General features: G+C 44.5%; 1 protein-coding gene across 2 annotated transcripts in view; it reads left to right on the top strand.

Moving 5' to 3' along the window:
* THADA (THADA armadillo repeat containing) overlaps positions 1–16482 on the top strand; it is a 659309-nt gene that overhangs the window by 27481 nt on the left and 615346 nt on the right. For both annotated transcript variants that reach the window (XM_073672037.1, XM_073672036.1), the window contains exons 12-15: positions 876–1030; positions 6253–6408; positions 6514–6636; positions 15691–15814. In XM_073672037.1, coding sequence (XP_073528138.1) covers positions 876–1030; positions 6253–6408; positions 6514–6636; positions 15691–15814 — 558 coding nt within the window. The remainder of the gene's footprint in view (positions 1–875; positions 1031–6252; positions 6409–6513; positions 6637–15690; positions 15815–16482) is intronic.

The raw sequence follows: 16482 nt of genomic DNA, 5'->3' as shown, positions 1-16482 counted from the left end.
TTGTATAATGTCCTCCATAAAGCTGCTGTTTTCTAATATAACAGTGCTGGATTCACATCTATAAAGCTTAGTACTGCTTGTATAATGACCTCCATACAGCTGCTGCTTTCTACTATCTCAGTGCTGGATACACAGATACACTGCTCAGTACTGCTGTATAATGTCCTCCATACAGCTACTGCTTTCTAATACAACAGTGCTGGATTCACATCTATAAAGCTTAGTACTGCTGTATAATGACCTCCATACAGCTGCTGCTTTCTAATATCACAGTGCTGGATTCACATCTATAAAGCTTAGTACTGCTGTATAATGTCCTCCATACTGCTGCTGCTTTATAATATCACAGTGCTGGATTTACAGGTACACTGCTCAGTACTGCTGTATAATGACCTCCATGCAGCTGCTGCTTTCTACTATCACAATGCTGGATTCACAGCTACACTGCTCAGTAATGCTGTAAAATGTCCTTCATGCTGCTTCTGCTACTGAACATATGCTATATAGAGACAGGAAAGTTGGAATCACTTGCTATGTACTGCGTGTGAGAGACATCATAGAGGCAAGTCTCCACCCACAAGGTCAGAGATAACTGAAAATTAGAAACAAAGCCGTCGCTTCCCAAGGCTACGCCATCGCTTTATGATCAGTGAGGGTCCGACCTCTGGGAATAAAGTGGCTACGGGGCTGATTCAGCTACGTGACCTTTTTACTATTTCCCTTCCATGTCTCGGGAATTTCTACTCCCCGATATGTTTTCTTGGGATTTATACCTTCTTACCTTTTCATGTATGATTTGTAAATTGTTTAACTGTCCAAAAATATTTTATTTAGGGTTATATTATTTTCTGACGTGAATTTTTATCTTCCTCCAGGGTCTGGTGATAACCGTGGTGCCATTGGTGCCCTGATGGCTTGTTTGAGAACTGCCCGCACTCACGGATACCTCCGATTTACCGAAAATTACGCATGGACTGGAAAAGTCTCCACAAGTTTAATACAACAAGGCCTTGTGCACAGACATGACCAGGTGAGAAAGGAGACAGGGGAAAAAGTGATCTTCATCTCTTAAAGGGATTGGTTTATTTCAGACAATAGTCTCCCATCACTGGATTCTAGAGGCTGTGTTTCATGGTCAGGCCCTCACCAATCGGCACATTTTTGCGTTTGCCACCAATGTCTGATACATACACTCGTTTTTTTCATTATGTATACACTGCTTGAAAAAAATGAAGGGAACACCTATAAAGCTCGGCATTGCAACAGGGCCAACTTCACCAGCGTAACATTTGACAAACGGCGCTGAGGGTTCCTTCCCAGTACATAGCCAACGGTGTTCTGACTGCTGCTATCAGGTGGAGCTTTGAGGAACCTTCCAAATATATGCACACATAGGCGATCACTGAACCAATGCCAAGCCAGCCATGCTAGATGATGTTGTAGGCAGCATAAGGAGCACCTTGGCATCTCCAGACTCTTTAACTTCTGTTTTATGTGCTCCGTGTGAATTTGCTCTCATCTTTGAAGAGCCCTGGGCACCACTGGTGGACCTGCCAGCTCTGCTGTGCTCTGGGAAATACCAGTCAAGGTGCACAAAGAACAGGTCCCACTACAGGACGTCAGACCCTCATGGAGTCTGTTTCTAAAACAGGAACACTTGTAGCCACCACAAGTCATTTTGTAGGGCTCCAGCTGTAGATACCGGCCCCGTAGCTGGGTTGATGCCCTTCTATGGCCCTTTCCGGCTCTCCTCTTGTATGAGCCAGTGTATTGGCATTTTCTCCATGAATCTTGAGGCTACTGGGACAAAGCAAACCGTGTGACGTCACTTATGGATAACCATCCTGGAGGAGCTGCTCTGCCGGTGCACCCTGATTGTGAGCAGCTACCACTTCATGCTGCCAGTAGTGGCAAGGACTACACTGTGTGCAGAATTATTAGACAAATGAGTATTTTGATCACATGATACTTTTTATACATGTTGTCCTACTCCAAGCTGCATAGGCTTGAGAGACAACTACCAATTAAGTAAATCTAGTGATGTGCATCTCTGTAATGAGGAGGGGTGTTGACTAAGGACATCAACTCCCTATATAAGATGTGCTTAATTATTAGGCAACTTACTTTCCTTTGGCAAAATGGGTCAGAAGAGAGATTTGACGGGCTCTGAAAAGTCCAAAATTGTGAGATGTCTTGCAGAGGGATGCAGCAGTCTTGAAATTTCCAAACTTTTGAAGCGTGATCACCGAACAATCAAGCGTTTCATGGCAAATAGCCAACAGGGTCGCAAGAAGCGTGTTGGCCAAAAAAGGCGCAAAATAACTGCCCATGAATTGAGGAAAATCAAGCGCGAAGCTGCCAAGATGCCATTCGCCACCAGTTTTGCCATATGTCAGAGCTGCAACGTTACTGGAGTATCAAAAAGCACAAGGTGTGCGATACTCAGGGACATGGCCAAGGTAAGGAAGGCTGAAAAACGACCACCTTTGAACAAGAAACATAAGATAAAATGTCAAGAATGGGCCAAGAAATATCTTAAGACTGATTTTTCAAAGGTTTTATGAACTGATGAAATGAGAGTGACTCTTGATGGGCCAGATGGATGGGCCAGAGGCTGGATCAGTAAAGGACAGAGAGCTCCACTCCGACTCAGACGCCAGCAAGGTGGAGGTGGGGTACTGGTATGGGCTGGTATCATCAAAGATATAAACTTGTGGGACCTTTTCGGGTTGAGGATGGAGTGAAGCTCAACTCCCAGACCTACTGCCAGTTTCTGGAAGACAACTTCTTCAAGCAGTGCTACAGGAAGAAGTCTGTATCGTTCAAGAAAAACACGATTTTCATGCAGGACAATGCTCCATTACATGCATCCAACTACTCCACAGCGTGGCTGGCCAGTAAAGGTCTAAAAGAAGAAAAAATAATGACATGGCGCCCTTGTTCACCTGATCTGAACCCCATATAAAACCTGTGGTCCATCATAAAATGTGAGATCTACAGGAAGGGAAAACAGTACACCTCTCGGAACAGTGTCTGGGAGGCTGTGGTGGCTGCTGCATGCAATGTTGATCGAAAACAGATCAAGCGACTGACAGAATCTATGGATGGAAGGCTGTTGAGTGTCATCATAAAGAAAGGTGGCTATATTGATCACTAATTTGTTTGTTTTTTGTTTTTGCATGTCAGAAATGTTTATTTCTAAATTTTGTGCACTGATATTGGTTTACCTGGTGAAAATAAACAAGTGAGATGGGATTATATTTGGGTTTTATTAAGTTGCCTAATAATTCTGCACAGTAATAGTTACCTGTACAAACAGATATCCTCCTAAGATAGCCAAATCTAAAAAAACCCCACTCCAACTTCCAAAAATATTAAGCTTGGATATTTATGAGTCTTTTGGGTTGATTGAGATCATGGATTTTGATCAATAATAAAAATAATCCTCTAAAATACAACTTGCCTAATAATTCTGCACACAGTGTAGAAAAACTAGAGAAGAATCGTCAGGTGGAATAAGGAGAAACTTAATGTCTGTCTCCAAATCCTGCAAAACCATTTTTTTTTCTGGGGTGGGGGGGGTGGCACCTTGCTGTTTCTCTCCGGTGAACCTGCTGTCACTCATTCGCACTAAGATGATAGGGTAGACATGCAACTGCTTCCTCACTGGACAGATCCGTATCCGTGAGGCTTGATTGCCTTAGCGTGCTTTCACATTGCTTTCTTCCCATCAGGGCTTGTGTCCAATCCCCGGCAAAACGGGTTTCGGTTGTATGTTGTGACGAGGTCATTGACTATACTGGTGCCGACAGAGTGAACGTGTTCTCTGTTGTGCATCATTTTTGGGCGTGTATGCAGTCTACGAAAATGATGTCCGGCAGAGGACGTCGGAGTGTACACCTGAATCCCTTTTTGCCAGGGCTCTGACGCAAGCCCTGACGGGACCACTGAACGTGTGCAAGAACGCAATGTGAAAGCACCTTTATACGGTGATGTGCAAGTGTTCTGTTCATTCTTTTGAATAGTGTGTGTATATATGTGTGTGTGTGTGTGTGTGTGTGTATATTAGTATAATATATACAACGTTTAATCATCACAGGAGCTCTTAGACACCATTTCGACCAGTCAACACCAGTCCGGAGTTATCTTGATTTATTCGTCTCCGCGTTTATTTCTAGTTGTGACGCGTGTCATGGAAACTCCTAGCATCGCTGACTGAGGCGCTTAAGGGATGGGAGATAAACGACAGAGCAGCTATAGCGGTTGAGGATATTGTCCAGATGACACGTTATCATGTTTGTAGATACACAGCGAGGTTCAAACAGGGAGGAGAATAAAAAGGATAATAAAATACAATTATAGCAGGTCAACTTTCCATGCCTGGAACTAAATACTGTGTGGGAGATAAAAGCACAACTGGTACCGAGCTGGTGAATTTATTGACCTTGCATGTGTGATAGTTGTCCAATGGCCGACAACTGTTAGATCATTATTAGTGGTGATCTGCCACATGTCACAGTATAACGACTTACTCCCTTTCCCCTCGTTACTCCTCAGTTTCTCCCTTCTGCCAATCCCTTCATTGGCTTTCGGTTCCCCAATAAATCCAGACTACTAACAGTGACTTACAAGGCTGTCCATAATCGGTCGCCTCCATACCTCTCCAACTCTCCAACTAATCTCTTCTCACATGTAATCTCCGGTCCTTCTCTCCTCCGCGCTCATATGTTCCTCACCCTATCGCCTTGAACACTTCTCCTCCCAAGCATCCTCCATCCTCAGGATTTCCATGCCCCAACACATCCAATTGTCTCCCACATTCAGAACCTTCAGACGCTACCTGAAAACTCATCTCTACAGGAAAACCTACAGCCTGCAATAACCCAAATGCCTCCTCACCACCAGCGGAGCTGCTGCAACCCCCCAACCTACTGCCTCCTTCAGAGAGAGTACAGCGGCTGAATGAGAGGTGGTGGAGAGGTCAGCAGTTTGTCCAGACATCTGGATTCCGATGCAAATCCATGTGCAAAAAGTGGTTCTTTCATCTTTTACATCTTTTTCATTCCTTCTTGATTGACAGTTTGGACCAGTGACACAGTCTGAACTTTGCACTCTCCCCTGCTGCAAGCACAGGCAGCTCTGCCAACGCAGCATCAAAGGAGCGCAGGGGCACGGAGGCATCGAAGGAGCACAGGGGCACTGATCCAGATTTTGTACAAAAAAAAGTGCTTGTAAGCACTGCGCTCCTTCCCTAGGAGACTGGCCACTGCAAACACACTCAGCCAAGCTAACTGAACACGTGTATGGAGAGGTAGGGAAGAATGGCCATACATACCGACACTATTCTGACTGCATAACTAGGCTGCAGGTGTGGGGCTCTTGAGACACAGTTTCTGTGGATGCCTCCGTGTACCAGTACTCACACAAAGCGATTTTATCAGATAGCTTGACTCGACTGCAGAGGCACGTATGAAGATTCGAGAAGAAAGTTTATTTTCTAGCTGAATTCTTATAGTTCTGCACAATTACAGTAGGTAAAAAAGACTATTCTGAGTCAGCACTGTATAGTTATGATGCTAGCAAGATGGCTATCATACACTATCTGGGGAAGAAATGTGGGGTTACTGATATCAGAGAAGAGGAGGCAGACTGGGAGAGAGACAGGACAAACTTCTAAAAGGCAAACTGATTGTCTATCAGTGACACAGCTACAATACAATGACATTACAATACTGTATGATCCTCAATTCGTTGGACATGGCAGACTGCTTTGGAAAGTGTTTGGCCACCCGTAAAGAAGTTTTCTGCTTTTAGAAGAGTGGACGTCAAACTCTTCATGTAATGTAAAATAACAAATACAGATAATACTCCTGCTCCTGGTGACCACCACTGTTCAGGTCTCTGTGTATCGGTGGCAGCAGTGACGTCACAACGGTGGCGTACATCACTGCTGCAGCCAATCATTGAGCTCAATTGCTTGTGTTGTCTACATCGGTGGAGCTCAGTCATTTGCTCCAGCACTGATGTGAGTGGTCGATGTCACTAAAATATTGAGAGCGGAGGAGGGTGAGTACTATTTATCTTTCTTACTTTGCATTACCGGATGTGTTTGGGGGTCCAGTTTTCTAAAATTACAAAGGCTCTTTAAGGCCCAGACATCCCGATTTGCTGACCGGTTGTTGGCCATCATGTCTCCTGGTGCCGTTTTATGAGAAATAAGTGATTTTTCTTTTTTTTTTTTATGTTCCTTAGATTCGTATTGATGCCCTCGGCCTCCTCTGTGAAAGTCACTGGAGCACTGAGGTAGTTTCCCAGGATGAAATGGATTTGATTACGTTCTTTCTGAAGTACAACCTGAACTGTCAGTCTCCTTCCATCAGACAGCAGCTGTGTTACCTGCTGAAGAAGGTAAGTGTGTCCGGCCACGGATCGAGGCAGCGTTCATCACCCTGTATGATATATGTATGACTCCCGCTCACTTATCTGCTGAATTGTATGCTCTTTCCTTTGTAGCTCTTCTGTCGTGTCCAGGAAAGTTCTCAGGTTCTTTTCAAACATCAACAAAGCAAGACCCTAATCGGGTCAGAACCTATGGGCGGTGAGGCAGATCCCGGCACGGCCCAGCAGCGTTATACAGTAAGCTCGTCCTATATCTACTGACTGTGGGTCTCCTAACCCTCTCTGTGAGCCTGCAAGATTCGGTGGTCAGTCCGGGCTTTGCGGTCCACATACCAACTGGGAATTATGTCCGTCTCAATTTAGCTTTTCTAAAACTCAAGTTGTGTTCTGTTTTAATTGGGGATGATTTAACAACTCGATCTACTTCTAGATAATTCTTTTTTTTCCATGTCCAAATCGGATGAATCACATTGTCCTCTCTTGATTTTAAAGGGAATATCCATCCCCTCTCACTTCCACATTATTCTACTTAATGGGATTTAACAACTCGATCTACTTCTAGATAATTTTTTTTTTTCCATGTCCAAATCGGATGAATCACATTGTCCTCTCTTGATTTTAAAGGGAATATCCATCCCCTCACACTTCCACATTATTCTACTTAATGGGATAGATGCACGTCACCGGGCGAGCGGACGCCGCCGGGCACTGTGTCGGCCGCACTGGGCGAACGGACGCCGCCGGGCACTGTGTCGGCCGCACCGGGCGAACGGACGCCGCCGGGCACTGTGTCGGCCGCACCGGGCGAACGGACGCCGCCGGGCACTGTGTCGGCCGCACCGGGCGAGCGGACGCCGCCGGGCACTGTGTCGACCGCACCGGGCGAGCGGACGCCGCCGGGCACTGTGTCGGCCGCACCGGGCGAGCGGACGCCGCCGGGCACTGTGTCGGCCGCACCGGGCGAGCGGACGCCGCCGGGCACTGTCGGCCGCACCGGGCGAGCGGACGCCGCCGGGCACTGTGTCGGCCGCACCGGGCGAGCGGACGCCGCCGGGCACTGTGTCGGCCGCACCGGGCGAGCGGACGCCGCCGGGCACTGTGTCGGCCGAGCGGACGCCGCCGGGCACTGTGTCGGCCGAGCGGACGCCGCCGGGCACTGTGTCGGCCGAGCGGACGCCGCCGGGCACTGTGTCGGCCGAGCGGACGCCGCCGGGCACTGTGTCGGCCGAGCGGACGCGGCCGAGCGGACGCCGCCGGGCACTGTGTCGGCCGAGCGGACGCCGCCGGGCACTGTGTCGGCCGAGCGGACGCCGCCGGGCACTGTGTCGGCCGAGCGGACGCCGCCGGGCACTGTGTCGGGCACTTATACATACATACATACATACATACATACATACATACATACATACATACATACATACATACATACATGGTGGTCCAAAAGTACATGGACAGAAAGTGTAATAAGGTTATGAAGGGGGAGATTTATCAAACATGGTTAAAAGTGAAACTGGCTCAGTTGCCCTTAGCAACCAATCAGATTCCACTTTTCATTCCTCACAGACTCTTTGGAAAATGAAAGGTGGAATCTGATTGGTTGCTAAGGGCAGCTGAGCCAGTTTCACAGATCTAGTTTTCACACATAGATCTCCCCCAAATCTGTTTTCTTTTCAGATAACACATAATGGCAAATAATTTAAATACAGATCAAAGAAAATGGATTTTAACAGAGTATTGGAAATCTCAAAATGCTGAAACCGTTAGAACAAATTGGGTTGAAACATTTGGTACTCAAGTCCCAAAGAGACAAACCATTTACCGCATTCGTGACAAATTCAATGCCACTGGCTCAATCCTTAATGCTCCAAAAACTGGTCGACCCAAAACAGTCTGTACAGAAGATAATAAACAACTTGTTGCTGAAACATTTGTTCAGAGTCTAAAAAAGTCCACAGAAGAGCCTCTGTGGAATTGGGAATTTCACGAGCTTCTATCATGCGAATCCTGAAATCTATTGGGTGGAAAGCTTATCGTCCACGTCTAATTCATGGTTTATTGGAGGATGATCCAGACAGGCGGCTGCAATTTAGTGTTTGATAAATCTCCCCCTTCATAACCTTATTACACTTTCTGTCCACCTACTTTTGGACCACCCTGTGTGTGTATGTATATGTATGTGTATATATATATATATATAGTACAGACCAAAAGATTGGACACACCTTCTCATTTAAAGATTTTTCTGTATTTTCATGACGTTGAAAATTGTACATTCACACTGAAGGCATCAAAACTATGAATTAACACATGTGGAATTAGATACTTAACAAAAAAGTGTGAAACAACTGAAAATATGTCTTATATTCTAGGTTTTGCAAAGTAGCCACCTTTTGCTTTGATGACTGCTTTGCACACTCTTGGCATTCTCTTGATGAGCTTCAAGAGGTAGTCACCGGAAATGGTCTTCCAACAATCTTGAAGGAGTACCCAGAGATGCTTAGCACTTGTTGGCCCTTTTGCCTTCACTCTGCGGTCCAGCTCACCCCAAACCATCTCGATTGGGTTCAGGTCTGGTGACTGTGGAGGCCAGGTCATCTGGCGTAGCACCCCATCACTCTCCCTCTTGGTCAAATAGCCCTTACACAGCCTGGAGGTGTGTTTGGGGTCATTATCCTGTTGAAAAATAAATGATGGTCCAACTAAACGCAAACTGGATGGAATAGCATGCCGCTGCAAGATGCTGTGGTAGCCATGCTGGTTCAGTATGCCTTCAATTTTGAATAAACCCCCAACAGTCTCACCAGCAAAGCACCCCCACACCATCACACCTCCTCCTCCAAGCTTCACGGTGGGAACCAGGCATGTAGAGTCCATCCGTTCACCTTTTCTGCGTCGCACAAAGACACGGTGGTTGGAACCAAAGATCTCAAATTTGGACTCCTCAGACCAAAGCACAGATTTCCATTGGTCTAATGTCCATTCCTTGTGATCTTTAGCCCAAACAAGTCTCTTCTGCTTGTTGCCTGTCTTTAGCAGTGGTTTCCTAGCAGCTATTTTACCATGAAGGCCTGCTGCACAAAGTCTACTCTTAACAGTTGTTGTAGAGATGTGTCTGCTGCTAGAACTCTGTGTGGCATTGACCTGGTCTCTAATCTGAGCTGCTGTTAACCTGCGATTTCTGAGGCTGGCGACTCGGATAAACTTATCCTCAGAAGCAGAGGTGACTCTTGGTCTTCCTTTCCTGGGGCGGTCCTCATGTGAGCCAGTTTCTTTGTAGCGCTTGATGGTTTTTGCAACTGCACTTGGGGACACTTTCAAAGTTTGCCCAATTTTTCGCACTGACTGACCTTCATTTCTTAAAGTAATGATGGCCACTCGTTTTTCTTTACTTAGCTGCTTTTTTCTTGCCATAATACAAATTCTAACAGTCTATTCAGTAGGACTATCAGCTGTGTATCCACCAGACTTCTGCACAACACAACTGATGGTCCCAACCCCATTTATAAGGCAAGAAATCCCAGTTATTAAACCTGACAGGGACTACCTCTTGAAGCTCATCAAGAGAATGCCAAGAGTGTGCAAAGCAGTCATCAAAGCAAAAGGTGGCTACTTTGAAGAACCTAGAATATAAGACATATTTTCAGTTGTTTCACACTTTTTTGTTAAGTATATAATTCCACATGTGTTAATTCATAGTTTTGATGCCTTCAATGTGAATGTACAATTTTCAAAGTCAAGAAAATACAGAAAAATCTTTAAATGAGAAGGTGTGTCCAAACTTTTGGTCTGTGCTGTATATATAATATATATATTTCTCTATATATAGATAGATATATATATCTATCTATCTATCTCTATATTACACTTTACTTTTTTTTTTGTGGTGGCGATACTCATGTGTTTAGACTTTGTTGCTGCTAGATGGCGCTGTATTTGAGCTTAAGAAGTAAACACTTTGCCTTTCTTACGCCACCATAGTAGAAGGTAGCAGCACGTCAGGGATAGGGAATGGAGAGCCTGGAAGTGAGAGAATGTATTACAGTCATGTAAATGCACAAAAATTAGGATTTATACCCCCTTAAGGCTCGTTCAGATGAACATATTAAACCTCCATGTGCAAAATCGATAGCAGACAGACCAATGCAAGTCTATGGGATAGTTCTCATTAACTTTTTTACCGATGGTCCATGTGCAAAAAATTGCAGCATGCACTACTGTGACCCATATTCTGGATCAGACTCGCCCATTATAAGTCAATTGGTGAGTTAAAAAGAAACAGATCTAATACATGTCACCATTCGCGTGCCGTGCTTTTTTCCCAGATACATTTCAGTTATAAAGAACGGAAACTGAATTTGTTCTTTATTATCTTAAATTCATTTAAAAAAGCAGATGCACAAATAGGACGTGGATCACGTTCAGATGACAATTCGGCCGAAAAATCGTCAATTTTTTCCTGCGTGTAAAATGGACAATTTTGCATTTTTTTCATGAGGATGCAACAATTTTTTTTCCCTTCCCTTTTTCCAAGAGCCATAATTTTTTTTTTTCTTAATCGTTTTATTTTTCTGATAACATAGCCATATTAGGTCTTCTTTTTTTTTTTTCCCTTTGGGACAAGTTGTAGTTTTGAATGACACCATTAAATTTTACCATTCACTATACTGAAAAAATGTGGGAAAAAATTTCAAGCATGATAAAATGGTAAAATAAAAAATACAATTTCGCCATTGTTTTTCGGTTGCGCTTTTTATTTTGCTCATTGTGTGTTTAAAAATTGTCTGACAACACAGTTCTTTAGGTCAGTTCATCTATAGCGATATCAGATTTACCGTATTTTTCAGACTATAAGACGCACCTAGGTTTTTAGAGGAGGAAAATAGAAAAAAAAATATTTTTTTTTAGCAAAAAATGTGGTCATGATGCACTGTTAAGGGGGAGAGGGTCTGCTGCGGACACTGTTATAGGGGTAATGTCCCTCAATTCTGTTAATGTCCCCCATCCTGGTATATATGCCCCCCCCTTCCTATTATACATGGCCCCCATCCCCATCGTGGAATGCATGTCACCCCTCATCCCCATCATGATATGTATGGCACCTCAATCCCCCATCCTGGTATGCATGGCACCCCCTGATCCCCATCCTGGTATGCATGGCACCCCAATCCCTCATTCTGGTATACATGGCACCCCTCATTCCTCATCCTGGTATGCATGGCACCCTTATCCCTCTTCCTGGTATGTATGGCCCCCCTCACCCCTCCATCCTGGTATGCTTGGCACCCCTCCATCCTGGTATACTTGGCACCCCTCCATCCTGCTATGCTTGGCACCCTCTGATCCCCATCACACTGCACAAAAAAAAAATAAAAAATTATACTCCCCTCCTCTCTGCTCCAGTGCTGCGTACTGCTCTGCTGCCGACACTTATCTCACTGTGTGAGTCTCGCATGACGTCACTACCATGCGCCCTCACACTGTGAGATCCTCACACTAGTCACCGCTCCCCACAGGATTATGGATGTGGGGAGCAGTGACCATTCACTCACCTTAATAGTGCACACACTGTACCCGTAGCGCCGCTCCTGCTGCTGCTCTGCTGGTCTTGTGTGACCATTATTAGGCTATGTGCCCACGATGCAGAAATACTCAGGATTTTTTCCTGAGCGTTTCTGCATCTCCCTGGCAGAAAAAAACGCATGCGGATTGTACATGCGGATTGTACTTGCTTTTTCCTGCCAGGGACATGTGGAAGTGAAGCGTTCTTCACTTGCATTTCCGCATGTGGGTTGTCAAGCGCTTTCCAAGCGATTTTAGCATCACTTGGAAAGTGCTTGACAACGTGGTCACACTATATAAATCCATGCATACGACATGGATTTATATACTGTGACCCGAGAGAATGTCAAAAAATAAATCTATACTTGCCCTCCGATGGCCCGCGCTGTCTTGCTTCACCGTCCCGGCAGTGGTAGAGTGAAGGACCTGCCGACTTCAGCGTCGCGTGACCCGTCACATGACTCTGGCGCCAGCGCAGGTCCTTCATTCCATCGCGAAGTGCCAGGAAGCAAGGAGGAGGAGCGCAGCGCGGGCCGCCAGAAGGTAAGTATAGATTTATTTTTTATTTTATTCTTTTTTTTTTTACAGCTTTTTTAATGGTACCTGGGTGTGGATGAGACTCTCCTCTCCTCTACACCCAGGTACCATCCGCACATTAGAACGCGCCAATTACGCAAGTACAGATGCAGTCTTGCGGAATTGGCGCGTTCTAATGCAAGTCAATGACGGCGAAAATGTAGCACTTCCGCAAAATAATTGGTAGTGCTGTTTTTTTTTCCGCAATGATAATCCGCAGCGGAAATTTCCACGGCATGTGCACAGCACATGCGGATTATCATTGGGGGACATGGCAGGCCTTCTACTATGCCTTTTTTAAGCGTTTCTGCAGCGCTTTTGCCGCTGCGGAAACGCTTAAAAAACACATCGTGGGCACACAGCCTAAAAGTGCATGAATATTCACTACTCCCAACGCCCATGGGAGTGGGTTGTTGTGAATATTTATGGTCTTTAATAGCGGGCAGACATGACCACAGTAGGAGCCATGCTGCGGGGTATAATGTGTGCGCTATTAAGGAAAATGAATATTCAGTGCTCCTCACGCCCATGGGCTTGAGTAGCAGTGAATATTCATTTCTTTAGCAGGGGGCACAGTGTAGGCTGCACCAGCCGACTACTGCCACCTGTTTCCTACTACTCCGCTGCTGCCGCTCCCCACACACGCCCACCACCCACAGCCACAGTATATACCTTATATATATTCCGACTGTAAGGCGCACACCTTATTTTCCTCCAAAATTTTGTAGGAAAAAAGTGCGTCTTAGGCTGTTTGCCTACGATGCGTTTTTTAAGCGTTTCCGCAGCGGCAATTCCGCTGCAGAAACGCTTAAAAAACGCTTGGTAGAAGGCCTGCCATGTCCCCCAATGATAATCCGCATGTGCTGTGCACATGTTGCGGAAATTTCCGCTGCGGATTATCATTGCGGAAAAAATCTCCAGCACTACCAATTATTTTGCGGAAGCGCTGCGTTTTCGCCGCCATTGACTTGCATTGGAACACATGTAATCCGCATCACTGCATCTGTACATGCGGATTCCATGCTTTTCAATGTGCGGATGGTACCCGGGTTTGGAGAAGAGGAGACTCTCATCCAGACCTGGGTACCATGGTACCTGTAAAAAAAAAAAAAAAAAAAAAAAAAAAAAAAAGAATAAAATAAAAAATAAATATTATACTTACCTTCTGATGTCCCCCGGTGTCTTTTGTTTTGGCTTGCCGGAAGCTCGCGGTGGAATCAAGGACCTGCTGTGACGTCATTTAGTCATGTGACGGGTCACGCGACTACTGACGTCGGAAGGTCCTTTAGTCTACCGCGAGCTGCCGGCAAGCCGAGACGCATTGGATAAAGACATCGGGGGGCCATCAGAAGGTAAGTATATATTTATTTTTTACCATTCTTTTGGTCACACTATATAAATCCATGCCGGTTGCTGTTAGCATGGATTTATATAGTGTGACCAAGTTGACAAGCACTTTCCAAGTGATGCTAAAAACTCTTGTCAACCCGCATGCGGAAATGCAAGTGAAGAACGCTTCACATCCGCATGTCCCTGGCAGGAAAAACGCAGGTTCAATCCGCAGGTTCAATCCGCAGGTTCAATCCGCAGGTTCAATCCGCAGGTTCAATCCGCAGGTTCAATCCGCAGGTACAATCCGCATGTACAATCCGCATGTGTTTTTTCTGCCAGGGAGATGTAGAAACGCTCAGGAAAAATCCGGAGCATTTCTGCATCGTGGGCACATAGCCTTATAGTCTAAAAAATACAGTATATAGTTTTCTTTATTAGTTTTTTTTTTTTTTAGTGGCTTAAAAAAGTTCACTTTGTAAAAAAAATAATAATAATTCATTTGGGTCTCCATTTTCTGAGACTTGTAATTTCTTTTTTTACATTTCCACCGATGGTGCTGTATGTGAGTTTATATTTTGCATGCCGAGCTATAGTTTTTATTGATATCATTTATGGGTACATGCGATTGCGTTATGATGTATTTTTTGGAGAGGCAAAATGACTGAAAAATGGGAATTTTGGCTTTTTTCTTTTTTCATTTTACAATGACTGATAACACCTCTATATACAGTAGATAACACAGGATCCACCATTCACAATAGGTGATGTCACAGCTCACCTCCTCCTTCTCCTGTAGAATGAATGATAACACCTCTATATACAGTAGATTACACAGGATTCACCATTCACAATAGGTGATGTCACCGCTCACCACCTCCTCCTGTAGAATGAATGATAACACCTCTATATACAGTAGATTACACAGGATCCACCATTCACAATAGGTGATGTCACCGCTCACCACCTCCTCCTGTCGAATGACTGATAACACCTCTATATACAGTAGAAACACAAGATCCACCATTCACAATAGCTGATGTCACAACTCACCTCCTCCTCCTGTAGAATGACTGATAACACCTCTATATACAGTAGATTACACAGGATTCACCATTCACAATAGGTGATATCACAGCTCACCACCACCTCCTCTTGTAGAATGACTGATAACACCTCTATATACAGTAGATAACACCGGATCCACCAATCACAATAGCTGATGTCACAGCTCACCTCCTCCTGTACAATGTCTGATAAAACCTCTATATACAGTAGATAACACCAGATTTGCCATTCACAATAGGTGATATCAAAGCTCACCTCCTCCCCCTCCTGTACAATTACCTATGTACAGATAAGGCTCGTATACAAATAAGTCAGTCTATGGCTGCTAATGTCAATGTGAAGAGCATGAAGTAGGAGTCAATATTAGGCCTAGTGATCAGTGTGAAAAATATGTATTTTTATATAGATATTGAAATGAAAAAATCAATGCATATTCTTGGTGAGTCATCCGTAAGGCTCCTAGCAACTCCGGAAGAAGGACTGTAAATGAGAAATGTCTGTGGCTCTTCGCCCCGACATACTCCACAATATGTTATGACAGACGTAGGGGGCAGCGTGCCACGCTGGGTACTGTTTGTGCAGGTTGTTTTGGGGTCCTGACATCTCGGCGATGCCGGAGGACATGTTAACACTCTGCCTATCAGTTTGTTCTTTCTCACAGTCACAGACACGTTCCTACATGTTACAGTTTTGTTGTTTTTTTTTTTTTTTTTTTGTATCTTTTTTTTTTTTATTTATTTATTTATTTTTATTTTCCAGGAATTCATGTCTTCTATCGCACATTATCTGTTCGAGTCGCTTTTTCCTGGGTCGTCGCATCCAACAAGGTTTTCAGCCTTGACTATTTTAGGATCTATGGCGGAGATATTCCCTCTTGTGCCAGGTGAGCGACTCGTTGTAAAAAAGTTTTGCAAAAATCTTGGGAAATTTAAAGTGTGGTTTAAAAAGACTACATGTAATAATTATAATGTGCCAAATCTAGACGTGTAAGCTGAGGATTAAAGGGTCTTATTTCCAGCTTTATATATGGATTTTGTTGGGTAGTGCTTGTAAATACAAGCGCTTTTACAGTTTACGGCTTATTAAAATTTGCAGCCGTTTTTGAGATATTAACACTTTTTTTTTTTCTTTTGTTTACAGCTTGTTGCCTAGGAGACCGACCACTACTGGTGTTTAGTTTGTAAGCAGTAGGCTGAAGATGGCCGGGATCAGGATGTAACCACGCGCTTCAGCGTTCCTGGCCAGCTTCAAAACCGCTTACAAGCTCAAGAGAAAAGAGCTTGTAGGTACTGCATATATTTTATTGTCTAGAAGTGGTGGTCGGTCTCCAAGGCAATGAGCGGTAAGCAAAAGAAAAGTGTTAATATCTCAGGAACGGATGAAAGTTTTAATCAGTAAATTGCAAAATTGGTTGTATTTACAAGCTCTATCCAATAGTACCCCTCTATGAAGACTGGAATAATCCTTTTTAAGGGATTTACCAGCACTAAAATTAAAGGGGTTGTCCATAACTAGCAAGTTGATTACCTACCTTGCATATTATAAAATTGG

This window comes from Phyllobates terribilis, unplaced genomic scaffold (assembly GCF_046119375.1).
Source record: "Phyllobates terribilis strain yellow unplaced genomic scaffold, ASM4611937v1 Scaffold_3__8_contigs__length_932513732, whole genome shotgun sequence".
NCBI lineage: Eukaryota > Metazoa > Chordata > Amphibia > Anura > Dendrobatidae > Phyllobates > Phyllobates terribilis.
Note: the sequence above shows the minus strand (reverse complement) of the source record. Positions and strands in the feature narration are given on the sequence as shown.